This window comes from Monomorium pharaonis, chromosome 4, assembly GCF_013373865.1.
Source record: "Monomorium pharaonis isolate MP-MQ-018 chromosome 4, ASM1337386v2, whole genome shotgun sequence".
Classification (NCBI taxonomy): domain Eukaryota; kingdom Metazoa; phylum Arthropoda; class Insecta; order Hymenoptera; family Formicidae; genus Monomorium; species Monomorium pharaonis.
Window position 1 is genome coordinate 31,086,861 of NC_050470.1, and position 27,977 is coordinate 31,114,837.

Consider the following 27,977-nt stretch of genomic DNA (forward strand, 5'->3'; position numbering starts at 1 on the left):
CATCTAATGATTTTTTTCGATACAATTCCCACAATATTCCCATTTTATGACAAGATTACACATAAATCAATACGATTACGTATATAAATTAATTAATAAATTAGTAAATTATTTCACAAAAATATATTCTTTTATATTAAATATTTCAGGTAAAGTATTTATTAAAAAAGAAATAATGATTTATTTTAGATAAAAGAAAAAGAAAGTACAAAAAATTTCGTAGAATTAAGAAATATATTTTTTCTGGAAAATTTATTGCTTATATCGAGAATTTAATATAAAGTCTAAAAAATAAAATACAATTTGATGATTGTTGATTTTTGGTTATATAAAATATTTGCAAAAAAAAAGAATGTTATAGTTATTAAAAGAAATCTTGTATACCAACAGTGATTTATGATAATACCTATTATATTATTATTGTTGATATAATACTGCGTTATAGTATCAACAGTGTTATTTTAAAGAGTTAAAGTTATATGTGATTGGCTGTCATAGACGCTACTTGTCAATGTGTCATCTGCTCATTTTCTCTCTTGTCTTCAACAAAGAGGAACCTGAGAGTGGTCATGGGCATTGTTTTAACGGGCGCATTTAGCAGACTCAGCAGCTAAGTAACAATCAAACATAATTGGTTCTGACTTATAGAACCAACAAATCCACAGCATTATTCAATGGAAAATCTAGTAATGTTGCTCAACTGTTGAGTTTGCTGAATGTAGCCAAAGTGTTTTTATCCAACTACGTATCAAATATCTATGAATCCCTTAGGTAATGTGCATGACTTTTTGGATCTCTTCTATGTTATGTCCACGTTTATTTAGTTCTGTTTCATGCTATACTCGTAAATTTTACAATTATATGCATTCATATATTAAATCTGTTTTATACAAATGTGCATAATCGTGTTCTTTTTCATAATTCATAAATGTTCAATACCACATGATATAAATTCAATTAATTGATTTGATAAAAATTCACTCACCGATTGCTGTCGCTGCTCCTGCTACATTCCTTTTCCGATTTTGCTGACATTCCTTTGCCGCTTTCTGCTGACATCATCCTGCTATTCTCGAACAGCACATTAATAACGATCGCCCGATACTTTATTCGGCAATCCCGATATTACGATCAAATTTGATCTTGGTTAGACAGGTTAGAGTGATTAGACTCGATCGAGTGCGGACTAGTGTGCACATCGGGACGCGTTTACCGCAGTTTGCTGTACAGAAAAGGAAATATGCCGGGCTGTAGTGCAGGTTATTGTACGAACTCGTCCAGTAAAGGCTATCAAATGAATACTACTTCCGCTTTTACCATGCAAAACGCTTAGTCTAATCACTCCAGAGAATCACTAACCGTAACTGCACAACACCGCACAATACGAATTCTGAACACGCAAGACACGCACGGAGTCAACAGAACGTCTGACCGGCGCTGGAGTGGCGTACGTGACTGCTGGCAGGCAGACTCGGCGGTACTCGGCGTTGCTAGGCGACCGACTTGTTGACTCGTCGCGCCGCTGCCGCCATGTTGCTCCGCGCTCCAGTCACGTACGCCACTCCAGCGCCGGTCAGACGCTCTGTCGACTCCATGCGTATCCGTGCGTGTCTCGCGTGTTCAGAATTGAATTGTGCGGTGTTGTGCAGGTACGGTTTCAAGTGAAGTTCGTGTGCACGTTCGAGCAAAATGTTTACTCGAACACATTCGGGATACGTTCGGTAGAATATCGCGAGTGCCAATTAAGTGAAGTGCTACTAGTCGTCGTGCGAGCATACGAAATACAAAATTCTCGAAACGAATTTGTCTCTATTCGTTGTATTTCGGTGCGTAATTTTCATTCAAACGGTTTTCTCGGCCTGCGTTTCCACGAAGTTTACGTGCATGGCATCACTTTCATGCCATGTTGATTTTCGTTCCGGGCAAAGTTTTCGTGTGCGCGTATTCGCTCGAAGAGGGTACGCATTCACGTATTTTTTTTAATGTAACGGTCGCGCCAAGTGAAATTCTCGCGCGCGGTTTACGTTTTACTCGTGTGATATGTGTGATATATTATCCGTAATATCGGGATTGTCGAATAAAGTATCGGGTGATCGTTATTAATGTGCGGTTCGATTCGAAATAGTAGGATGATGTCACATGTCAGCAGAAAGCGGCATTGCATGGAGCGACTCGGTATTCCGGAAAAGGAATATAGCAGTAGCAGCAGCAGTATCAGCAGCAGGAGCAGCGACAGCAATCGGTGAGTGAATTTTTATCAAATCAATTAATTGAATTTATATCATGTAATATGTGGTATTGCACATTTATGAATTATGAAAAAGAACACGATTATGCACATTTGCATAAAACAGATATAAAATATGAATGCATATAAATTGTAAAATTTACGGGTATAGCATGAAACAGAACCAAATAAACGTGGACATAGCAATATAGCAGAGACCGAAAGTCATGCACATTACCTACGGGATTCATAGATATTTGATCACGTAGTTCAATGTGCACATTTTGTGCACATAGAGGCGCTGATGGATGAAAACACCTAAAATGACCTGAAACGACGCGATGACTGCTCTCAGGCACTCTCAGGTTCCTCTTTCGTTTCGAAAAGAAGATATTAATGACTAATATGCCACAAATACTTAATAAATTGGTTAATTCAATGTATTATTTTACACGTCGTAAATTTGCGCCAGCTTTTTTAGTTGTAAGAAATATGGGTAATGCTCACGTTTTGTTCAAGATTTTATTATTCAGATTAAGTTCTTGACATTTTCTATTATTGATAGTTTTATATATATAATAGTTTAATATATATAATAATGTTTAATTGAATATGATTGTTACTTTTATAAAATAATTTGACATTTGTAGCCACTGTCAAACGATTTTATAGAAGGACAAATATAATTTCAAGTGGCGACAAATTTGAGATTACTTTGGATCAGAAAAAGCTGAAAACACCACAAGGTAGAATATTTGAGGTGAATAGCAAACCTTTGGCTTTAGCAGTAGCTGCAGAATGGGATGCACAGAAGGACACAATCGACAGAGGGAGCATGCACCTGGTACGATTAGTATAATTGTATACGATTGTTTAGTTACTTTACATACAACTTTTCATTTATTCCATATTTATCATAACATAGTTATAATCAAGTAACAATTATATTGAATAATGTTACAAATGCTTAGCATTACTAGTTCAATGACTTGGCATTAGTTTATGATACTCTCTATTCTAAGTATATATAAACTTATATTAATACTTATGTTTACTAGTATTTTTCTGGTTTTCTACTGTAGACATCCTTGTGCAATACTGTATTGGACAATCCGCATAATCACTCCAAAATAGATTTGGTCAATCATATGGTGAATTGTTTAGAAATAGATACAATTTTGTTTTATTCGAGTGTAAGAAAGTATTTATACGAAATTTTTTAATTTTCTTTGTATTATTTTTAATATGAAGAAAATATATTTAAAATGTAACAGTATTTTGATTATAATTTTTGTGGTGTTAGGAGGTGGATGAACTGTATCAGTTACAAGTTGAAAAATGGGAACCTATAGTTTGTTGGTTTTGCGAACATTATGATGTAGATATTGCGAGAACTCAGAGTATAGAAGCACCTACAGTATCTACGGAGACCAAAGCTGCATTAACAAAACATTTATTGTCACATAATTTCAATAGTATTTATGGTAATAATGCAATTTTGTGTGTGATAGCATTTTGTGTTTGTATATTAATTGTGTCTGCATATAGGTCTTGTATATGCAGTGGATGGATTAAAATCAGTTATTCTAACTCTTGCCACAGCTGCAAAAGTAATTAATATCCCGGAAGCTGTAAATCTCTCACGTCTAGAAGAAGAATATCAGGTATCATCTTAGCTTGATTTATAAAAAATGTCCAATTCCGTTCTGCTCTTTGTTATATGTTATTATTACATATGTTCCTATTGTATAATATATATTACCATTACTATATTTCTTTATGCATAGATATCTCACTGGGGAAACGTGGAGTGGCATCACGAGTACAGCAAACAAGATCTGCAAGCTCGTCTATCAGCGGCAATGTTATTCGTATATTTAAACTCTCATTCCACCACTTTTCGACTCAAAAATGAGACTCCTAATGTAAGTTGATCTTATTTTGATTACTAAATTATTAATCACTACGTCAATAGATATAAAATTTGTATAAAATAAAAAAACAATGTAATATAACATTGTAACATTTATGCTGACCGATGACTCCCTTCATGCTACTTAATAAGAACTGGGAGAAATCCTTTACGAACATCAGAAGATTATTTCCAATGACGAATTAAATAGGAATGGAACAATCAGGCCCTACCCATTCCTTTGTACAAATACAACTGAAAATAGATACATAGCGTGTATGTTCACATAGAGTATCCTCCTAGATGTCTCTCTATTGTGTAAAAGAAAAAAATTATGATTTCTTATATATTACCTATACGATGCTCCATGATGTAAACATACTGCACCGTTTTTACACGAGTGACGAATGCATTCATTGCGATTGCATTCGCCTACACCACGGCCTGTGGCAGGACTGGAGCCGGTAAGCGGAAGAATTGTCGTGTCTGTACGCAATTCGACATCGAATATACATCCAGAGAAGCCGGTATGGAGAGGTAAATCGTGCGGCAACGTTTCGAAGTTTTTAGATTTGTAACCACCTATAAAAATTTTTTTCTATTTATTTTTATTTTACGTTATATATGAATATTTCATCTCATTCCAACTTCTATTCATCTTATGTGTTTAATGACAACATAAAATGTGAATGATGAAAATTCAATAGCCACTTAGTACAAAATATATGATAAAAGACGATTTGAGCGTTGATGATGCCAAATGTCAAGGCATCTTTTCTCAACAACAACATACCGATATAGAGAATAGGCGATACATCGAGTTGAGTCATAGATCCTACCGCCTGACCAGTCACATTTTTAAGACCTTCTACAGCAAGCCATGCTTCCCTGCCTCTCCTTCCGATCCGAAGCGTATATGTTTTACTTTTACCAGCTGATCCAGCCACGTTCAGAGTAGTTAACGAATCGCTAGTGAAAATTCTTCGCACTCCTATTGAAATATTATAATAAATATTATAATGTTTAAATATATTTTCTTTAAATTCTATGCTAAAACTTTTGAAATTTTATATAACTGAAATTATATATTTAATATATTCTTCTTGTGAGAAAGATTTTTTATTCTATATAGATACGATGTAAATATAAATTAGGCTGCAAAATTTCTAAAAATAGCTGTTGTACTAATAATTACTTATTTCTTAAACATTTACTCACAAATAATCTATGTCATTCTATACAATCTGTTATTTAAGATAATTGAAAAGGCTGTGAATGGAAGCAAAGGAAAGCTTCGCATGTATGAGATTTTAATTAACATTTGTTTATCATTTACCAGAGCCCAAATCCCATGTAAGCATAATGTAGCCGCGCACGAATGTTATCGAAAGATGGTCCGAGACATCTCGACGCGAACTTCTTTGTCCGAGGTACGCTATCAGAGAGATTTGATCAAACGTACGCGGGATGAGTCGCAGCTTCAGCTCCATTGTGTCCTTTATCGATGTAGACACGCCGTAAGCAATGTACGATGCAAAACCGGGGACAAGGACTGAAAAAGCCGGCCGCACTAGAACAGCATCTGAAGACGAATAGTTTTGTTAAGAACTTTATTGTATAGCTTATTCTCATTACTGTATCTATAGAATATTTGATAATGAACATTCGGTATCACGATTTACCTTCTTCACAGAAAAGCCCACGACTGCCGAGCGGACAAACACAGATGAAACCAGTTCCCGGCGAACTTACGCATGTCGCACCCATTGAACAAGGATTGTCATTGCATGCCGAATGTTCACATAAAGGCCCGGTATACCTGTGAATAATCTTTACTGAACGTTGATTTTAAAAACCATTGTTTCTACAATAAGATTAATCAATGTCAATCGTTTCTTAACTTTGAAAGGGTAACTATGAATATTTAATATTGAAATCACCTATTTTTTAATCTATATCTATCTCGTTCTTGTTCTCTATATTATCTTTACTAAATTACTTTTTATTAGATGAATATAAAGATACGCATATTAAAAAAGCAAAAAGTTTTAAACAAAATTTAATTGCCGGCTAATAGATATTTACCCTGCTATACATTTACAACGAATTCTCCCCTCGCTTTCTTCACACGCGCCAAAATTCTGACACGGATTTGACAAACACAAAAATGACGTGCATTCTTCGATCTGGAACGTTTCTAAGGAATCGTGAATAAAATGTCGCGTAATGCCGTTCACCTGCAATGCAATTTAAATAACTCTGAACATCTTGCATGAAAGTTGACGAAGATTTAACAATTATTTAATGTATTACAAAATGATTAAATTTAATTATGTGTGAATAATTCTTTGCTAAAACCGTACCTTCAGAGAATCCATGCAGCCAATGAATCCCATAGCTACATGAGGGAAATAATGCGAAAACGTTAATGGAATGCCTCCAATGTACAAATTAGCGTATTTTGAGACCATTCCCCGCTGTGGCAGTATTTGTTCGCCGGTCACGGCCATGGTACCATTGACCAGCAATTTGGCAAAACATTTCTCGTTTTCATCATTGGCAACATATTGAAAGCTATGGTAAAAGAAAATAATTTCTTTTTTATTGTAATATTACATTAATACTTTCATTATAAAATGAAAAAATTAGAAAAATGACAATATTTTTATGTTTGCTGATTTATAATATAAAATTGTTAAATTAAATACAAATTAAAGTTGAAAGGCTAACGAGAATGATATACCTCATATCGATGCTCACTTCATATCCGTTATCGATAATAGCATCGATTTCACCGAGTAACATAGTTTCTAGGCCACAAGAAAATTGGAACTTTAACGATCCAAGTTCCAAGTATACCAAAGAATATCTCTCATTATCAAAGTAAACGTGCAATATAATTCCATTTTTAAATGCTGTTCTAAGCTTTACGTAAATTCGGAGTGTCGCACTTTTATTATCAGTGATTACTACTTCGACACGTTGTCTAATGAAAGATTTGCCGTTAAAGGCCGCTTGCGTAATAGTCGAATCTGTCTTGCAACCGTCTGCATACTGAATAACAATTGTAATATGGATATATTCAATTTCATACAATTATTTATAAATTTATTTCTCTTCAATTTTTATATAAATCACTTACTTCAGTAACATTTCGCGGAGTTAACGCGGTAGTACTCGTAGAACATTGACTTCCGCGACAAGCACCGAATGTTTCTGTAGTATTAACTTCGATTCCAGTCACAGTAGTTTGGCTTAAGGATACGTTAGTAGATGTTAACGAGGAGGGTACTGTGGAAGTATCAAATCTCATGGTTGAAGATAAGACTGAAGGCAGTGTTGATGAGGTAGTAAAAGGTAAAACGGTTCTTGGTGCATCCATAATCGTAGTTCCAAGATCGAACGTTCTGTTTTGTATGGAATCCGTTGTGTATCGAAATGTCGTATCAATAGAAAGAGTTACATTGGTAGTGTGATCTATAACAGCACTTGTGGCACTAGTCCTATCATCCTTTTGGCCTTCATTCACATCTGTTGTAGGTCGATAACTATATAAAAAACGAAATATAAAATTTATATAAAAATCGTGTGTTCATATAATAATTATTAATCATTAAAAAAAATGTTTAACAGTGTTATGGAAAGAAAATTCGATTATGTGATACAAATTATATCGCTTATCATTGTGAATAAATTGACAATAACATTCAAATATACTGATTTTCATGTCTTTAATAAGAATTACAGAATATTCCGTTTACCTAGAACTCGTCGTGTACTCCGTTACATCTTCATCCACTCTATTAGAAATCGGCGGTCGTATCTTTGTTGTCTGATCATAGTCACCAGGTTCCTTAGTAACTTCGTTGTGAATCGATCTTCCGGTTGGCAAGTAAACTTCAGTACTTTCTGTTTCAGTCTCATGGAAGTAGCCTTCAGTAATAGTGGATGACGGCAACGTTATGGGTTCCGATGTAACAAGATCATCTCGGGTCGAACTCATTGATGAAATTTCAGTAAGGAAAACACTGCTATCGCTGCTAATACTAGAACCCTCGTACCTCGACGTCGTAGTCTTCTCCATGATCGTATATCTCTTCGTAGAAGAAGTACTTGTTCTCGGGGACGTCGAGTAAATGGCAAAGCTGGTAATCGATGACGAAGATACAGCTGTGTCCACTACCGAAGTCAATTCTTTAGGTGAAACTATGGCAGTTGTAGTTGTAACTAGACTCGTTTCTCGTTCAGATGTGCCTTCCATTTCTAAAGTGGTTGTCGAAGGAAAACCATACTCGCACATGAGACCATCGTAATTCGGTGGACACGAACAAGTAAAACTGTTGATACCGTCGATACAGGTACCTCCGTTCTCACATTGTGCGAATTTTGATTCGCAGTCGTCGTATCTTAGCTCGCAAAGTGCACCGTGATAATCGGGGACACAGTAACAAACTGGACGATCGTCTTCCAGCAGACACACTGCTCCGTTTTGACAAGGATTCTCCTTGCAAGGTACAATTGCTTTGTCGCAATCCTTGCCAGTGAAACCTTTAATAGAAACAACGCAAGAATTGTTCATTTATTAACATGAATCAAGAAATTAAGGAAGCATATGCTATTTTTTACTTAAAAAATACGGTAATTTTAATAAAATAGCGATGGAAATATTTTTGTAACTTCAGTGACTTGAACTTTAATATTATTATAAATTTCTTGCTATTTTTAGACAAAAAAAATCGGCGATTTATGAGCGAGAATAATCTGCTTACCAAATAAACAAGCACAAGTATAGGAAGATGGAATATTGATACAGAGACCACCGTTTTGGCATGGTGACTCCAAGCATTCGTCGACGTCCACCTCGCAGAGAATACCGGTCCATCCTTTCCAATCGTGAAATCATGAGAAGAGGTAAGTATAATATCATATCGCGATAAAAAATACGAAGAAGCAACATATTCTTTACGCATATAAAGAAGTAAATATTCTTTACGTGAGTAATCTTAAGAATTTTTCACCTTCGCGACAACGACAGTAAAATGAGAAACCAGGCCCTTCGATGCATTCACCGGAATTTTTGCACATTGTCTCGTTGCAGACCGAGGCGTCAATTTCGCAATATTCTCCTGAAAATAGAATATCAAAACAATATATGAAAATTGGCTACATTTATTATCATCTTATTGTACCTGAGTATCCATCCAGGCATTGGCAGGTGATGCCGTCGTAATCGACGCAAGTACCGTTGTTGAGGCACGGATGATTTGAACACTCGCTATATCTTTGCTCGCAATTCACACCTATTTGCCATTTAAAACGGTATTATTTATTTTCATCAATTCTTATATAACGAATGATATTGAAAAATGAACTACCTATGAAATCGTCGGGGCAAGTGCAATTATATGCGGCAACGCCATCGTTGCATGTGCCACCATTAAGACAAGGATCTGACCAGCATTCGTCCCAGTTAATTTCGCAATTAATCCCCGTGTAACCATCGATACAGTAACAAGAATAAGTGCTGGTCATGAATTATAAAGTATAAATAAGTAGACTTTTTTATTTATAATCTCAATTATTTTAGTTTGCATATATCTTTAACTCATAATGCAACGAGAATAAATAGTATTAAATCTTTATCAACTATCTATAGATGTTTTTGTCTTAATATTTATTAGACAAGAATATTTATATTTTTAAGAAGCGTTAAAATTATTGTGTACACTATTTATTTTAGATGATGTTAGTTACTTATTAGTCTCGATAGAATAATCATATATCTTTATTTTGTTTTGTTTCTATTATATTAAAAATTTTAAAAAGAAATACCATATTTATTTTCTTTATGGGCTATATTTTGCTCGTATCTGAAAATACGTCTGATTTTCAGAGTATGCTTTTATTAAGATATAAAATTGTGTATGTACCTGTTCTCGTTGTTCAAACATATCCCATACATGCAAGGATCCCCGCTACAATCTGATCCTAATGCAAACACCGTAATCACAGTCGACAGTACTATCAGAGTAAAAATATTTTTACATGCGGTCCTCGCAGATGATGGATAGTAACTCCACTTATAAGCCAACCTAAGTAGCCTTACATACCTTTAGAGCATGATTATAGAATGATATATATGTCTATTTGTTACTAATCTGTATATGTGTGTAAATGTGTATATGTGCACAAGTATTGAAGTATGTGTTTATAAGTATATACATTGTTTTTCACATCATGTAAAGGAAGAATCAACAAGATCTACCCATTATGTAATCTAAATTAAAAGATTTAGATCTATTTGTTTCATATTAAATACTGCAGTAATTTTATAGATGCGTTAAACATAAAATATATACTTCAGACATCACCCATATTCAACAAACAATAATTGTAGTTTCGTTAGATGAGTAAAACGTGTTCATATAAAATAACGTATCATTAAGTTATTAAATCAGTTATTAAAAGAATAGAAGAAATGATATTTGTATGTTGATACAATAAATAAATGTAAATATATTTATATATTAGAATTTTTTGTTTATAGATATATTTGATTTATATAAAATTATATAAGATTAGAAAAATTGAGTTTGATTTCAAGCGTTAGTTTCCTCGATATAAAGATACTTGATTCGATTAAATTGGATAATAGTTTTGAGTCATGTCACTGTGCTAATGTTCGTCCGTGACCTTTCTAGTGAATTTTGGCGTTGCGTTATCTAAAACGCTGCAAAGAGAAAATTAATTACACTTGGATCAGTACGAGAATGCCGTACGGTTCCTAAAAGAATTAAAAAACGGAATGGACTATCGGGAGAGAAAAGGACCATCCTTTTCCATTACCTTCCCATTTCTGTGCGACGATGGGTAATAGAAAAAAAAGGGGAGAACGCGAGTCGTCAAGAATCACGGCACTTTTGACAATCTCAGTACACAGTTACGATATACCGTAGGCATATATTGTTAGCGCGACATAGGCCGTGTATATACGTTTGCACGTTATTCTTGGCGATGTCGTTCACGATACCCTGCCGACGATGAGGACTCAACCGTAGTCTTAGCAACGCTCGACCATACAAATAACATATTACATACTGTAATGTATTACGCTTGCGTAAAGCAATTATATTGACATTAATTCTGACGTTACTATTATATAAATAACATTAAATAATAGAGAATGATAATTCTAGACATTTCTAAGATTCTTTATAGGTCGTAGAGTACATTTACAATCCGTGAACTCAGAGTTTGAAACAGCTACTTTTGCACTTGACATCGCTATTTAACATCGGCAATTTTGTAATTCTTGATTGTTCGTTGCGATAAAAATAAATATAAAATTTCAATGTAGTTTCTAAACTACAGAGCACGAGACACGGTCAGGCAAACAAGTCAGGAAACAAATCAATATTACGCGTTTACAGAGTACAAATCGATACTATTGCGACCATGAGGCAAAGTCCGTGATATTATTATGTGTTAAATAAACTTTGCGTTTTAGGCAAAACTTTAAAATAGCTATAAGTAGTTATATAATTAACAATTCCGTGCTTTTTCAAAATGAATTATCTACTAGAGCATTGAAATAATTATTTGCGATCAGTTGACATCTCGCAAAACGCGTAAACTATAAACAGACAGATAAGTTGGCTAGTTTTCGGTGTCGATGTTCTGCCAAATTATAATTCTATTTTAAACTGAATAAGATTTATAATGAGAACACGCTGCTCGTAAAACAATGTTACTCGCGTACCATTAATATTGGACGTCTCTCGACATCGTGATTTGTTAATTCTGATTCTAATTATATAATTAATTTGCAAGACGATCTATGACAGCCAAAATTCTCTGATACTTCTAACACCGGCCTGCAGTCACGCCTGACAAAGGACGTATAAATATCCTCGTGTCACGATGGCGCCTTACAGATCTTGCTATCAAGTAATTTTCATGGGTGTCAATCTTTCTCAAGTTCATCAAATCTGAAAATCTCATGGTTAATTAAAAAAATTTTGGGCTAGATCTATGCATATCTATCTGTATCTCTGACAATTAGAAATTAATCTCACTACTTATTTGGGGAGAGCCTTTGCTTTAAACAATGTTAGAACCGTTTAAAACTTCTTTGCTATTTGTGCCAGTCAACAAAACAAGATTTTCCTAGCTCACGAAACTGGCTCAGTGCCATGAACCAATACGTTTTTCGTCGTCTATATAAAAGAGGAAAATAGAAGCGCCGAAGCAAAGGTTCAAGAGAAAAACATATGCGAAAGCATGTCTGTGATCCAGATGGAACCGCGCGAGACGGAAGAGTTGCTCAAATCTCATCTGCGAGAGAATAATCTTTTGCAAGATGAACCTAGGTCATGGATCGTCGCTCGTTCTCCTCTTGGAGGTCGCGGTATATTTGCCACACGAGACATTAGAGTTGGCGAGCTGATCTTCACGGATGCTCCGTTGTTAATAGGGCCGCGATGTTACAAGTATTTGTCGATGTGCATTGTCTGCTACAAGAGTAACTGCCCTCTATTCCCCTGCGATCACGGCTGTGGCTTGCCGATCTGCTCTACGGAATGTGAGAATTCTGCGATGCATGTTCAAGGGGAATGCGAATTCCTAAGAGAGTGGATGCCAACCTGCGGTTCCACCTGGTCCAAGGACCTATTACTCGCAGTAGTGTTAATACGTAGTTTGATGTTGTCGAAGGAACAGCGCAAACTCTTGTATGCTTTTGAGTGCCACACGAATCTTACTCGAACTTACGAGGTATGCTTTTTTTTATACAAGATGTGTTCTTGATGTTGGTGTAGTAAATGTTTCTAACTTTATAATATAGGTCCTATATTATAGGAAATGAATAACTTGAATTTTTATAAACAATAATGTTTATTACTTTACAATTTCTTTTTTCAATCTTTATTTTCTTCATATGTTCTTAATATTATATCTTATGGATATGATATATGATTTTGAACAATATCAAATAGATTTAATTTATCTATCGCGTCTCCTGATAATTTTTTCATGTCAAATTGGTAAAAAAATACTATAAAAATTAGAAATATTGTAATATATATTAAATGGAACATTTTGTAATATATATTCATCAATTCATACCGAAGATAGACTTGCTTCAAAGAAACGTGGCCAGTCTTCCCAGTGAAGAGCAAATGGAACTGATGAGACGCACTTGCGACGTTTTCAATACAAATTCGTTCGAAGTTGTAGTTGTATCTTCACGAGACGAGGGCCATACTACGAGTTTACGTGGTCTGTATCCAATGGGTGCACTGCAGAATCATTGCTGTGTGCCGAATAGCAGGCATCACTTTGACGATCAGCAACGGTTATACGTAAGTGCCACGCTGCCTATCGCCGCTGGCGAGGAGATCACTATGTCCTACACCAATCTGCTATGGGATACATCGACCAGACGGCAGTTCTTGAGGATCACTAAACGTTTCTCTTGCAACTGCAACAGATGTTCCGATCCATTCGTACGTCAGCATCTGCAATCATAATCTTTCACTATGAAAATCCACTCAAGATATATTCTTCCAGGAATTCGGTTCTCGGCTCGGCGCACTTTTCTGTGCAAAGGACGATTGTTCGGGGCATTTGCTACCTCGTAATCCGCTCAATCATGAGTCATCCTGGATCTGCGACAAGTGCCAAACCAGCGTGAATCACAGACAGGTATCTAAAAGCTGAAATGTAATGCATTTTTGACATGTGAAAAGAATAATTAAAATAATCTTTAATGACATTTTCCTAAAACGATAAATATCTTCTATGCGATTTCAAATTATTTATTTGAATATAATAATAACATATTTGTACATTTAATAACATTTACATGATCATATAGTAAATTGAAATCATTGTTCTTATAATACAAGTTTATCTTGATTTTTTCTATGCTTTGTTTTAGATTGAATGTATCCATTCCGGATTAAACACATTTGTATCTGACGCTATGTATAAAACTCCGCGAGAAATTCAAAGATTTACAGAAGTAATATTATCGAAATTAATACCCGCTTCTAATTATATTATGTTGGATGTCAAGTATCGTATAATCTCATATTTTGGTAGAATTCCTAATTTTAAATGGGAAAGTAAGAGTACATTACATTTTCCATAAATATTATTGTGTAATATTTTATAAGCTTTTTATTTTATATATTTTTTATATTGTGTACAATATATGTGTATGCTACAATGCAAAATGTAATTATTATTATAGATCTCACAGATAAAGAACTCCGAATTAAAAAGGTATATTGTAAGGATATACTTTTTGCTTTAGGTGCTTTGGATTCTGGAGATTCTATTATAAAGGGTAATATAATGTTTCTATCCTTCTATATCTATATTAGAATCTGTATGAAATACTTCTTGCGGCTGTGAACAAAAACGAAATGTACTTTGAATTGAAATGTAGACTATATGTTTTGTCTACAAAAACAGTAATAATGTTAACGATGCGAATGTAACAACTAATTAACGTGAAAATAAGAGATTTAAAAAATCTCAGCATATGTTATATATTATAATTTTCAAAATATTATTTGAGAGAGAGAGAGAGAGAGAGAGAGAAGTTAAAATATAATTTTTTGAAATATATTTCTAATATATTTCAGGTCTTATTTTATACGAGTTGTATCGTACAAATCTTGAATTGTTTAAACGCCAGATTTTCGATAATGAGCAAGCACCTTCCTACATAAAGGTATGAAAAATTATTCATGTTTATTATACATAATATCCTATTATTTTAAATCCTCTTTCTTTAGAATGATAATGAACAATTGTTACAAAAGGCAATGAATATATTACAAAACGATGTCGGTGCAGCCTGTGTCCGCAAAAGTGACTAATGCAAACAATTATTTTCCAAGTCATTTGGTACCGTTTATATTATTTTATTCGATATTTTTATGGATGAAGGAATACATAAATATATCAAAAACACGACAACAAAGAAAGCGTCTACATTATAATTTTCATAATTACTTAGTTTTGTGCTTTGATTCATACGAACTTTATATTGTATATAATACAAAATTTGTAATAGATATATTTAATATAATATTCAAAATATGCGAAGATTTAATGACAGTCTTTATCAAAATAAAAGTTTAAAGAAAAATTATATTTAAATAGCAATAAGCTATATGTCAATTATATGTATGTACAACTCGTGATAAAATCTGTTATGTGTACTATATTAAGAAAACAGGATATAAACACACATACACACACACGCGCGCGCGCGCGCGTTGTGTGAAACAAAATAACGCGATTGGCAAAGGGTGATACTTCATAGTAAAATAAAATATAAAAGTTTTTAAATATACAAGCTTCATTTTTCAAAAGTATTTTGAAAATTGGAGAGTTAATAATATATTTGTTTCTTGAATATTTTTCAACGATCTTATACCTTTAAATTTGTCTCGATAGTGACTATTATGCATAATGTACATTTCATTTAATAAAATAATATAAATTATTGTAGAATCTGCTGCTTGTATACCATATCCCAGATTCTGTATTTATAATGTACTTTATATAGTAATACAAAGAAAACAGTGACTATTCATAATCTTATGTACAAATTTCATTATTTTTTCATATTACTTGCTGTAATAAACATTTTGCTTCTTCGTACAAGGCAGCACTTGGCTTCAATGTTTCCAAATCATAGTCTACATCTTCGTCGCAACTCGCATTATTGTTTCTACAACGAAATTTATGATATAATAATTATTTTGTTAAATTCTATAATATAACTATTAAGTTGTATGATATTTGTAAAACACTATAAAACAAATTTTTTAATTTATTCTAAATAAAAATATAATTTAAAGCAACTTACCTATATAAAGTATCATCTACAGCATGCATCGCGCCATTACCCAAATCTTGAAGCAACTGATTTCGTGCACATGCTGTATGCATTAATGCAATATCACTCAGCAAAAACTCTTTATTATCTATGAAAGAAATTTTTTTTTAATTTGCAGACTTATTTTATTTCAATAAAACCACAATGAAATGCTCACCGTTCTTCTCATACTTTTTTATCAGCTTTTTCACGAAATCTTCACCTGCATATTTCTTAGATATACCGATTCTATAGAAGATAGCTTTACACAACCATCGATTTTCCGCAGAGTCTTGGTTAGATGAAACAATTCTTTTCGCTTGCGTTTCTTTCACGAGAGATTCCCAATCGACTCCTAAGGCATCACCTAATCCTTTGCCGCTTGTTTTAATGTCCTCTTCTAGCTCGCCATCAGAAATTTCTTCAAAATCCATAGTCTCCATGTTGTCTCCATCTTCCATATTCCTAATATAGTCATATATAAAATTTTAGACATTTTGTGTAAATAAAACAAATAAACTAAAGCAAGAAAATTGAAAAATTTCATTAAAGATCATCTCACAATTTTCTCTTACATATTAACTTAATATCAAATAATTTATCTAATGAAGATATATCATTTCATGATTTACATTACAATGTATGTATGTATATATATATCTTACTTCAATGATACTGCATCAGCATTATCCTTAGATTTTGAACTGAAAATAGTTTCTTCGGTAGATTCTTTTGGAGATAATTGAGCCGGCTCTTGTACAATTGATTGTGTATCGCGATGTGTAACATCCGGTGTTTTTTTATTTGCTCGCGTTTTATTAGTTTCCATATCCTATTAAAAGATTATATACAAATGCATAAATATATCTTTCCACAGCCAAATAAAAGAAATAAAAATATGAAATACATACCGTGGTTTCTTCTTCCATATTCAATATATCATCAGGGTCGTCGCTAATGTCACTCAAGTCACTCTCAGTATGAAGAGTTTGCAAGGACTCGTCAGCAATAGGACGCTTTGGTTCCACCGCGATGGGTTCCTTAATTTCGGGTTTATCCTTTTGCAAATTCTTCTTTTGGAAACTATCCGTAGACTTTTCTCTAGTAGTAGTTGTGCACAATCTACCTTCAGCGAGTTCCATCAATTTCTTGTTGATAGGTTCTTCTTTCATGCTGCCGTAAATAGCAGCTTGTTTAGCAGAAGGATGTACCGCTGGCTCTTCTCTTGCTTCCGGCGCATTATACGACCGCCTTTTATTATCAGAATTAATCTTAATTAATATACTTTAAGTAATATAAAATATATTTATGTTGGTTTAATCACTTTTATTTTTTTAATTATGCAAGACTGTGCATATTTACTTATGTTGTGTAGATTCTCCATGCTCCAAGTCTTTTGAGCGCTCATTCCTGTAATGCGATCGAACATGCACGTTCTGATTATCCCATTTTCGAGTATCGTTGGACTTCCAGTCATTCATAGAATTGTCGTATCGAGAATTCCACTCATCGTCGTGTATCTCCGAACGAGGTAAACTGTCTCTGCCTTCCCATAGAGCCGTCGTTCTAGTGCGCCATTCTCTCTCCTCCCATTCCACTGTTTGATAACTACGGTCTCGACCGTGTTCCACGTCACGATGATGTCCTTCCCAATTATCGTTAGAAACAGTTTCATCTCTAATACAGAAGATAATACATGAGAAAACAATAAGAGTAAAAAAAGAAAAAAGAAAGTGTAATTTTAAGATATAATTTAACAATATGTAAACTCTGTTTCAGTTCTGATAAGAAATTATTTGTTTTATTTTAAAATAGAGTCATACACTCTTACTTTATTAAAGAAAAAACATAGAAAAACAATATTTTTTGTATATTATAAATTTCTATAAGTTTTTCAATCTAACATTTAAAATGCAAAAGATTAATATTTCCAATTTATAACAATGTGTTAACCATCACCTGATATTGGTTCCACCACTTCTTAGTTTATCACCAGGATAGAGATGTCGATGATGATGATGATGATGACGATGATCGTCGAAGGATGTTCGCTCCGTAGTCTGGATCACATATCTTGATTCTCTGGATCTCTCGTCGCGAGCAACCCGTCTCTCTTCAAAGGGACTATTGTACCTTCTGCCCTCGATAGTCTTTCTCCTGTCATCCTCATGAATGTGAACGTGATCACGATACTCGACGTGTGGAGCTGATTCCTCTTGTTCGTCCCAGTGCTCTGGCACTCTGCCATAGTTCCTACCAAAATTTCTGTCCACTTCCACGGCGCGTCGCGGACTGCTCGTGTCCCGACGATCTACTATTCGATCAATCTTATTCGGAACGCGACTCGATTCGATTCGCGCCTGGTCCTTTCTGCTGCTATGTTCCGATGTGTGACTCCGATCATATCTCACGCCGAACCTTCTGTGTCTGTCCCTATCGTAATGACCATCCACCATATCCATCAGATGATCGCGAGATGATAGACCGGGTGTCACAGCCACGGACGAAGATGAGGCTGGAGGCACGGACGGTAACGTTGCTACTGATTGAGCATTCGATGATGTCGCGACATGTCCACCTTTATCGTGCAAGGACGCACGATCTAAAGACGTCTCCCGAAAACGATCCATGCGATCTCGGGGCGATTTGCCACGACTCAACGACACTTCCTTTTCGACAACGCCGCTTCTTTCATATCTTCCCTCCAGACGTGATTGCGTAGAATTCCGTTCCCGCTCAGCGAGAGCCTTTGTCTCGGATCGTTCCCGTTCGCGCTCGCTTCTGCTCCGCTCACGAGTGCCGCCGCTCTTTTCAAACGACACATCTTTGCCTAAAGGTCGTTCCTTGATTCTGCTGCCATAACGTGAACCCTTATCAGCTGACAGACTCAACGCTGCAGGCGAAATCACCGCGGGCACATCCCTTTCTCGCGACTTCATGGGTTTCTCTCTTTCTCGGTCCCGGTCGCGATCTCGCTCGCGTATCTCTCGATCTCTTTCCCGCTCGCGATCGCGCTCCCGTTCTCGTTCGCGATCCCTATCCCTCTCTCTGTCACGTTCTCTCTCTCGATCTCGTTCCCGATCGCGATCTCGTTCGCGCTGCCTTTCGTTACGACAACGTTCCTGAGATTCGTCTTTGTCCTTGTCACGCTGAGGCTCTTGCCGCTGATCGCGAGTCTGTCTTGAAGAGCGTTCATCTCTCGTCTCTTTCTCGCGTTGACGCTCGCGGCTCTTCTGTCGCACCTTGTCACCGCTGTACGTCTTCTCATCGAAATTGTCTTTGCTCGTATTATTCCTTCGATAACTCTCGTCCTGACTCGTAGAAACTGTTTGTTTTGCTTTGACCGAAGATGTTGGTTCGTTCTTTCTCGTGTCATCTCGTTCTTTGCTTTTATCCCTTTTGTGCGAATCGCGATCCTTTTTCTCTACGTCTCTCACGCGACTCGACGACGAGTTGCCTTGCTTCTCCGAATTCTTCACTGGGGTGAGATCGCGTCTCGTCCTTGATGGCGTCCGGCTACGTTGTGTCTTTGATGACGCATTCTCCTTGACGTGCTGATACTTGGATGACCGCTCTGATGACGACGGCGGCGGCGGGGTACGCGAACGCACGTCTTTGTCCTTGCACTTCGCTCTCAATCGATCGTCTGATTTAGTCTTTTCGTCAATGGCACGACTCTTTTCTTTTTCCTGTTGTTCCTTAATTTTATCGAATGATGACTTACACTTGACAGGGTCCTTGGATAGACACTCGTCCATGTCACGCACCTTTTTGTAATGTCTACTGTCCTCCTTATCAATTTCCCGATTACTTTTTACCGCTTTCGGTGAATCGCTCCTATTTCTCTCCCGGATTTTGTTAGAGGATGAAGCGTGATGCGCCACAGAAACTTGCGAGCCCAGCGTTGTGGCTGCCGCAGATGTGACTCCACTCGTAGATCCCTGTTGTATGGTAGGTGACCTAGCACGCAACGAACCGGAATGCTTTCTGGATACAGACGACGAGCCATACTTCTTGACTGATCTCGTCAGATCTTTCTTCGTGTTACTGTTCTCGAGTTTGCGTTTTTTTTTTATGGCTTTATCGTTTCTCGTTCCTAGTCTCTTGAGTTTCAATCTGCAAGTTTTATTCATGACAATTTGATTTAAAAGATGTAACAAGTATATAATATAACAAGATAATATAACAAGCATCGATATAACAAGTATTAATATAAGTAGTGAATTAATAAATTATTCATTGAATTTGAAATATTTTAAAATCCTTTTTTATTTATGAAAATACTCGCAATTACAAATTTATACATTATAAAGTATAAATAATCTTATATATTAAGTAAGTACTTACTTTCTCTTTCTTTCTTTATCCTCGCTATAATCGGCGGAAATACTATTGTGTCTCTTGGTCTTAATCTTTTTGATTTTTTTGTGTGAATCGGACGTAGATGTAGAAGACGTGTCTTCGCTACTGGAGCTGCTACTACTACTAGATGTGCTGGATGTGTGTGAACTAGAGGAAGAGCTCATTGCTTTCTTCTTCTGTCTTACTTTATCCTTGCCATGTACCTCTTTATCTTTCTTCATTTGTAATTCCAGTTCCCGTTGTAATAGCTGCCGCCGTCTCTCCAATACCTTCTCGTCTTCGTACTCCAAATCTGTCTGATTCCACTCTTCTATATTTAAGTCTGGGCTGTTGGACGCCTTTTTCACGATCTTTGATGTGAGCCGTTTGAAAGGATCCTCAAGCTGCAATATAAAGAAGATTAAAAGAAAATCCTCGGCTTAAGTTTGTAATCAATTGTTAACTCTTATCAATTATGTTGCAATGCTGGAAATTCTATATGTGTACGTATATATGATAAAGCAATTAAATAAAAAAATATGACATGTGTTTTATGCTTACCCCAGATGTGCCTGCGATCGCATTATCTTTCTTAGCACGCTTGGATGGGCTTATCAATGTATGTGTGTTTGCGTATCTAATTGACAAATAAGAGAAATTGTTTCTTTATATCTTACAATATGCAAAATGTTCTAATAAAGAATAGAAATCTATATATAAAAAATCTATCTATAAATCATTTTATATGATGCTAGTCCTTTTGACCATGTTACTAACATAAAATAACCGAGTTCAGTATACTGATCAAGTTTTGTTTGAAATATTCGAGCAATAAATCTAAAACTGAGCTCGATCTATTTTCGACTTTGACCAATAATACTATAATCGTAGGCATATGCTACAAAAATTTCTCCCTATCTGTTTTATATTATAGTACGATTTTGTCTCTTATGTACAGGCGTAAAATCTTCCAATGACCAATCAGCTGATAAACCACTCAGGGCGTAGGTGTTAAGACAAATGAAATCGGTCGCTTACTTGCAACTTTTTCCGTAGGAACAACTGCCGTTGAGGGCCCAATTTCTGCAGTAATCCGATGTATTCTGAGTGGCGGCAGCGACGGTGATTGCTGGTTTGGTGCCCAACCTCTCAAACACACTCGGCCGTCGTGAAGAGTCTGTATTACATTTCGTAGGGTCAGCCGTTATCTTCCTTATGTTTGGTTTTGACATATTATCACCATAAAGCACTTGTATTCTGACAATGGAAGCGCATAACTGCGAATATGCAGGCGTTCACGTGCCGTGCGAAATCGTCATACAATTCGGCGATCTCGGTGTAGAATGCCCGCGAGAACAGGCATCGTTCCCTAGACCTCGGAATATCGCCACGAATCGCCGTGAGCTGTATATGCCGTATCCCCTTCCTCCTACTACACTTCGGAACTCGGAACAGTCGGAACTTGTACTCGAGCAAAATCGGAACCGCTCGAAACTGCAACTGCACTGCGCTGAGAAACGCCTGCGCCTGCCAGTTGCCTCTCTTTCCGGAAAGAATCGATAAAATAGGACGCTACGTTATGCCTATCGGCTAAGTAAATTTTCGCAATTATCGAGTGAACTGAAGGATAATTGTAGAATACAATGTTATCAAAAAGGTTTCGTACACATGCAACCATAGATATAATTATAAATTAGGTCATAATGCCTATTAATTTCATGGAGGTAGTACACTTCATAAGTTACTTCATAAAAAAGTACACATGTATATGCTGTCTAGATTTGTACAAACCTAGGAAAAAAATATTTTATATACATGCATACACGCGTGCATTATTATATATGTGTGTGTGTCCATATTGGAAAACACGCGGAAATCGGATAACTTAATGTTTGAATCACGTCAAGTCATACCAATTAAATGAGAACGACCGATGACTAATGACCACGGAAATGAGCAGTGTACAATTTTTCAAACCTTACGTTGTATAATATAAAAATATTCATCTCTTAAACATACGTTAAAATTTTAGTATTTTAAATCCTTTTTTTCTTGCGCATAAAATTAAAGAATTTTATTAATGTTGCGTTAATACATAAGCATGATCTTGCTTTTGAAAAAATATTTTGAACGTAACATTATCATCCTTAAAATGATTATAATTATAATAAAAAATTCACTTGCCATTCGCATGTGTTTTTTTTATTAGAATAAAAATGATAATTCAACCATCATTACAGATTCTGATCAGATTGGTTTATCCTCAGGTCGTTTGCCATAACTCGATTAGCATGATTAATGCCAGGAATGCACTCGCACGCTAATTGCAATTTTACATTTCACACTGGAGCCACGCGATAATAAAGGGCTGCGCACATTTGTCCTCGCAAAGATGAACGTGTTAACAAATGAGCGAACGAACGCAAGCAAATATAATCGCAAAAATATCGGGGTCATCGTCGAAACAATAAAGTGGCGCTTTTCGCGCAAACGCGCATATTGCACACTATAAAAGAAAAAAGAAATATTCTTATTACACGCAACATTTCCCGCACGATTATGATTACAGTGATATCGGAGTGACGTCTCGTGCTACATTGATATTACACACATTTTGCCGATGTTACATACACAGCGAATGAAACTTACGGTAATACCCCGCATAACAATAAATTAAACTGCATAACGATTCGATATAAGGATTATACAACATCTGTATTTATATATGTATATAATCATATGACTATATATCCACACGTTTATTTTCCTTTCGCAATTACTATGATCTTTAGCGCAACTTTACATACAAAAATCGATTAAAAAAATATTAGTACGAATATAATATGGATTAACATTTTGCATATTTAAAATATATGTATGTGTATATTAGTGATTAGCAAAATATAATTCTAATCGCGGCGTACAATTGCTCTAAATAATCAAACAGAAGAGACGCTACGCTACATCCGTTCTCTCTTCTAAAATTCTAAAGCAATGATATATTTCTTCCACCTCGCGCCACGATTACAATCTTTCCACATACATTATTTTATCTTTCTATAATCCAAGTATATATGTAGGTATAGCGTTTCGTTCTGAGGTAGATCGAGTCAGCAAACAGCAAACAACTATATATTCAAAGCTCGTGTCTAAGTGCATCCTAATGCACATTCTAGATCTTTTACTATTACAATTAAAACTACATCGTCGTCTAAACATTAAAAAAAATCATCAATGTCAATTCTTAATATAGTTGCATTAGCCGCCATCAATAATTTTGAAACCTTGATCATTAGTGATTACCTAATAGAATTACCTCTATTTGGAAAAAAAACACAAAGGTATATTTTAAACTCGGCAAATATAATTAAATTATTAATAATTTAACCCAAGTGAATTTTATTAATCGTTTAGAGCCAAAAGTTCTACTGTGTAGTGCATTTTTTTACCATTTAATTACCATTTAAAGATTAAATTTAGAATCACATGTATGCAACGCTGATTGATAATGGACATTGATGATACCATATGTAGTATATTATAATCATTAAGTGACATTCGGCACTTTTTTCTTTTGCACTTTCACCAGGATATATAAGCATTTCCTTTTTAACACAAATACATTTGCAGCTAATTTGTAAAAAAAAAACCATCATATCCTCTGTTGGCATAAAAATATTATTGAAATTATCGTGATGCATGAAAAATGTTATATACAGATTGATCATATATACAATAGGCAAAAATGCAGATATTTTTGTAAAAAAAATTAACCAATTCGAAGGTCTAGAAAATAAATCTATATATATATATATATATATGTCAAGATTTCGTTTACATCAGTAAACATATTCTGAAATAATATATGCAAAATATCTGTAAATATGTTAACTGTGGTTCTGATTTTGAAATATTCAATAGCAGCTTTAAAGATAAAAGCAACATTAATCTTATATATGTATACACATGTAGCATATTTTTTCTAAAGATATATATATATATATATATATATATATATATATATATATACATGCGTAGACATAAGAGTTATAGGAAAACCATTCGCTACATTAAAAATTATCGATGCCACCGTCAGGAATGCCGGCTCTAACATTATCCAGTACTTTGTTCACAAAGTCTGTTGAATAATTTGCTATTCGCATTTCTGCAATTAGAAATTTGCATGTTAAGGTAACAATAATCACTATGTGTATTCCTATTGTATGTTTTATCTATGTATTATGTCTATAATAAATTTTATCTAAAGAATTATACACATATATGCAATACATGTGTGTATAAAGAAAATAACATAGATACTACTCACTAGTAGCCAGCTTGCAACATTTCTCCATTTGTCGTGTAAGTTCTTCTTGAGTTTCGCGATTGGATTCAGCTAATTTAGCAGCAAGCGTATGTTTAGCTTGTGATATACCATGTATAAGACGTCCTAAAAAAAAATTCGTTTTTTTAATACGTTCGAAATATGCTTTAATATCTTTTTTATCTCGACGTTTACTCAACTGTGTTCTGCTTCAAGTCCATGCAATTTTATTTTATTAGCTTCATGTTGAGCTTTTTTCTTCAAGCGGCACGCTCGTGAAGCCAATTTATTTTTTTCCTTGCGCGTTTTTGGTCTTGCTGGAAAAGGTAATTCTGCAACAGGTGTCATATCATTTATAATACGATTTAATTTATCTAGCTCTCGCCCAATGCTGTGGAGCTTGCGAGGATTAGGCGTAAGATCATTTCCGTCGCCTTTTCGTGCCTTCCCACTATGCTTAATTCCTCTGAGAGCACAATGAGGACTAAATACTGGATCAGTTGCTTCATTCAAGACATGTGGATCTTCCAAGCGCGCTCGCGCGATTAATCGCTGTCCTTTTGGTCCCTTTGCTTGAACATTATATTGCCAAAAATATCGTTCTTTCTTACTATGCCTGTTGTCTTTCCCTAATTCTGTAGTTCCTGTTCCTACTCTGTTGTTACTTTGTTCTTCGCCATCGCTTCCACCTGTATCTGGTAGATAAAAGAAATAAAATTGTTAAAAAAAATTTGTTAAATTTTTGTACAACTTTTATACAAAAGATCAAATAATCTTAAATACCATTGTCACTGCTGTAGTCATCATAATGGTCGCTATCATCATCACTGTCTTCATACCCCTCGTCATGACTAAGAGGATCAATACCAAGTGGATCTGGACTAAGGGCACCTCCAGTGCTCAGGCTGCTCGTCGATCCTGCCTCTACCAAGCTACCAGTACTCAAGAGATGTTGTCGTGGTTCCCTGTGGGCCCAGATTTGATCCAAATGTCCCACTGTCTGCGTTGGCGCAGACATAGATAGCCTCGAAACTTTAGGTTTACTGCCTATCGTAGAGGCATTATCCATTGGATTAGATATTGGATTATTAAATGGATTTTCACCTCTTTTCATAAGTAGCTCGTGTAAAGTAGACGATCCAATGGGTCGAGTCACAGGATGTGGTGACGTCGATGAACTCGCTGTTGAACTACCTAAAATTATAATAGCATTACCATTCTTATCAACAAAAAAATAACAAACCATAATAAATACAAAATATTTAATATTATAATCTAATTATTTTTAATGTTGCACATCAAAAATATACTTGCATTTATTGTTATTAAGAGATAAAATACATTTATTTAGACATACCTGCAATGTTACTAGTGCCTGGACTAGGAAATGCAGTAGGACTAACAGCTTCTGCGTTATCCACAATATTTGAACCTCTATTTAAATTAAAACCACAAGTATTTGTGTACGTGGGACAACTACGATGAGTTACTCCAGATTGAGGGAAACTACTAGGCGCAAATCCTATGCTACTAAACAGAGAGCCAGTTAACGGAGCATTGTATTCCATTTTTATCGGCTGCGCTCTATCCTCAGGCAGTAATAAATCGTCGAAATTTAGATCTCCCAGGAGGGTGTCGTCGTTTGCGTTCAATTCGGCTAGAGTTGGACCTTGGATGAGCTCAGCCTTGTCCACCTGGAATATGTCATCCTCGTCCATCTTAAAGGAGACATCCATTTGATCCGGATCCATTTTAAAGAGATGATCCATTTGTTCAGCCCTGATATCCCATCCGGAGGAGACCGCCAGCGGGGATGGCGAGAACTGATCGTACGTTCCTCGCATAGTGCCCCTATGTCCCCCAGGTATCGGCACGGAAGCCGATGCAGAGTTCATCTCTTGGACAGGTTCTTGCTTTATCACGCTATCCATCGTGCTAGCTAGCGAAAAGTCGCCGTACTTAGAGTCGTCCATCAGCCACGGGTGCGTCAACGAGAAGAAAAATTGTGGCAGGACGCGCGCGCGTCCGCGCACGATACAATTATGCTTCCGGAACCGATTGTTCTACGGATCCAAAAGTTTGACCTACCCGTCGCTTGATTTCAATTTTCGAACGACGGATGTATCGGATGCGAATGTATATCGGTTGCGCGTTATTACGCGCGTCGTCCGCGCGTCAGCTGGACGTTGTCCAGCGGAACGATAACGACAGGGGGGAAAGAGATAGAGAAAGAGAGAGAAAAAGAAAACGCGCGCGCGGCTTATCGTCCGCCGAGCGAGCTCTCTGCAGCGTCGAGTCTTTTTTTTGACTCGTCTATGCCTCGACTGTCTAGAGCGTCGCTCGATCGATTCGGCCACGAGGGAGCACGGCTTCTCCGCCTCGCGCTGCTAAACGGAAGTTGGCCTGCTCGATGCAGAAGAACGGCAGCGTGCACACGTCGGAAATCACATATTGGTCCATGCGCGCACGCTGCACGCAAATATCGCGCGTCTCTTGTCAGCGGACATTTTTCGCGGCTGACAGCATCACGACGAGGCCAGACCCGCCAGACTGGATTTCACTTTTCTTCCCCCCCGAAATCGACTCGACTAGACTCGATTCGACTCGCACTGACCCGCGAGGGGCTCCGCGAGATGATCCTCGTTCGCGTGAGCGAGCGCGTTTACGATCGTGCGAATCCTGCTCCACGAACGTCACGTCCAACGTCGCACGCGTGAACGACTTGTGAGAGAATCGCACTGCGAATTTGGGCGAGAAATCGGTCGAGAATGCAAAGGAGTAACGATGTGTGTTGTTTGTTATTGTTTTGCCACGAGACTGCGGGGGCCGAGTGATCGGTGATGTTTGCATAAATAGAGGAACGGGTCACATGACACGTCTCGCGAACGAACGTCGGCCAGTCCGCGGCTCCGGCCAATCACGCGCCACCGTTTCCCTCCATTAACACGCCCGCATTGCGCGCATTCTTCTGCGACTTGCTGCAGAATTGTCATTCCAATGTTGTTGTTTGCTTCGCGTGCGAAGAAAAGCGCGACGACGGCTGGGGGCTTTCAAGGACGTTGATCCTCTGGTTCGTGTGTAATCCATGGCGAGGCATTCTTCATTGTGTTGTCTAGATAAGAAATATTTGTAATAAATATATAATTTGTAATAAATAAATATTTGTAATAAATAAAAGTAAAAAGTTAAATATTCTAAATCAATAGGCCTGTTCTTCGTCGCTGTACTGCTGCACTGGTGCAATAAGTTAGAATAAGACAAATATATTTTTTCTCATTCT

The 27,977-nt window shown here is 36.1% G+C and overlaps 5 protein-coding genes and 1 long non-coding RNA gene across 7 annotated transcripts; 3 read left to right on the forward strand and 3 right to left on the reverse strand.

Annotated features, from left to right (window-relative positions):
* Nucleotides 1–2,547: 2,547 nt before the first annotated feature.
* LOC105840603 (ATP synthase mitochondrial F1 complex assembly factor 2) lies at nucleotides 2,548–4,250 on the forward strand. Of its 2 annotated transcripts, XM_028189480.2 has the most exons (6): nucleotides 2,550–2,723; nucleotides 2,878–3,071; nucleotides 3,310–3,420; nucleotides 3,531–3,711; nucleotides 3,776–3,891; nucleotides 4,015–4,250. In XM_028189480.2, the coding sequence occupies exons 1-6, from the start codon at nucleotides 2,624–2,626 to the stop codon at nucleotides 4,159–4,161; spliced, it is 849 nt and encodes a 282-aa protein (XP_028045281.1). In that variant the 5' UTR covers nucleotides 2,550–2,623; the 3' UTR covers nucleotides 4,162–4,250. The 2 variants fall into 2 exon arrangements, with proteins under 2 accessions (XP_028045282.1, XP_028045281.1); XM_028189481.2 differs by lacking the exon at nucleotides 3,310–3,420 and having other exon boundaries at nucleotides 2,548–2,723; nucleotides 4,015–4,240.
* Nucleotides 4,251–4,266: 16 nt separating this feature from the next.
* LOC105840602 (protein eyes shut) lies at nucleotides 4,267–10,152 on the reverse strand. Its single transcript, XM_012687582.3, has 15 exons — nucleotides 10,070–10,152; nucleotides 9,515–9,663; nucleotides 9,329–9,439; nucleotides 9,158–9,265; nucleotides 8,909–9,022; nucleotides 7,901–8,687; nucleotides 7,282–7,687; nucleotides 6,883–7,193; nucleotides 6,503–6,713; nucleotides 6,225–6,376; nucleotides 5,822–5,958; nucleotides 5,476–5,721; nucleotides 4,933–5,130; nucleotides 4,493–4,721; nucleotides 4,267–4,394 (listed from the first exon to the last, which is right to left on the reverse strand). The coding sequence occupies exons 1-15, from the start codon at nucleotides 10,099–10,101 to the stop codon at nucleotides 4,343–4,345; spliced, it is 3,243 nt and encodes a 1,080-aa protein (XP_012543036.3). The 5' UTR covers nucleotides 10,102–10,152; the 3' UTR covers nucleotides 4,267–4,342.
* LOC118645324 lies at nucleotides 8,647–9,372 on the forward strand. The gene is made up of 3 exons (XR_004963077.1): nucleotides 8,647–8,777; nucleotides 8,866–9,050; nucleotides 9,238–9,372. It is a non-coding gene; the product is annotated as an uncharacterized LOC118645324 (long non-coding RNA).
* Nucleotides 10,153–12,404: 2,252 nt separating the features above from the next.
* LOC105840601 (SET domain-containing protein SmydA-8) lies at nucleotides 12,405–15,660 on the forward strand. Its single transcript, XM_012687579.3, has 7 exons — nucleotides 12,405–12,911; nucleotides 13,268–13,642; nucleotides 13,707–13,841; nucleotides 14,077–14,263; nucleotides 14,392–14,487; nucleotides 14,789–14,877; nucleotides 14,942–15,660. Exons 1-7 carry the CDS (start codon nucleotides 12,420–12,422, stop codon nucleotides 15,023–15,025), a joined length of 1,458 nt encoding a protein of 485 aa, XP_012543033.1. The 5' UTR covers nucleotides 12,405–12,419; the 3' UTR covers nucleotides 15,026–15,660.
* Nucleotides 15,057–21,639, reverse strand: LOC105840600 (zinc finger CCCH domain-containing protein 13). The gene is made up of 10 exons (XM_012687577.3): nucleotides 21,412–21,639; nucleotides 20,935–21,010; nucleotides 20,380–20,777; nucleotides 17,992–20,148; nucleotides 17,395–17,709; nucleotides 16,944–17,283; nucleotides 16,698–16,864; nucleotides 16,211–16,497; nucleotides 16,024–16,141; nucleotides 15,057–15,885 (listed from the first exon to the last, which is right to left on the reverse strand). Exons 1-10 carry the CDS (start codon nucleotides 21,603–21,605, stop codon nucleotides 15,777–15,779), a joined length of 4,161 nt encoding a protein of 1,386 aa, XP_012543031.2. The 5' UTR covers nucleotides 21,606–21,639; the 3' UTR covers nucleotides 15,057–15,776.
* A 778-nt stretch (nucleotides 21,640–22,417) lies between these two features.
* On the reverse strand, nucleotides 22,418–27,976 carry LOC105840607 (CREB3 regulatory factor). Its single transcript, XM_012687586.3, has 5 exons — nucleotides 26,055–27,976; nucleotides 25,481–25,891; nucleotides 24,898–25,392; nucleotides 24,701–24,823; nucleotides 22,418–24,538 (listed from the first exon to the last, which is right to left on the reverse strand). The coding sequence occupies exons 1-5, from the start codon at nucleotides 26,668–26,670 to the stop codon at nucleotides 24,444–24,446; spliced, it is 1,740 nt and encodes a 579-aa protein (XP_012543040.1). The 5' UTR covers nucleotides 26,671–27,976; the 3' UTR covers nucleotides 22,418–24,443.
* Between the last annotated feature and the right edge of the window lies 1 nt (nucleotide 27,977).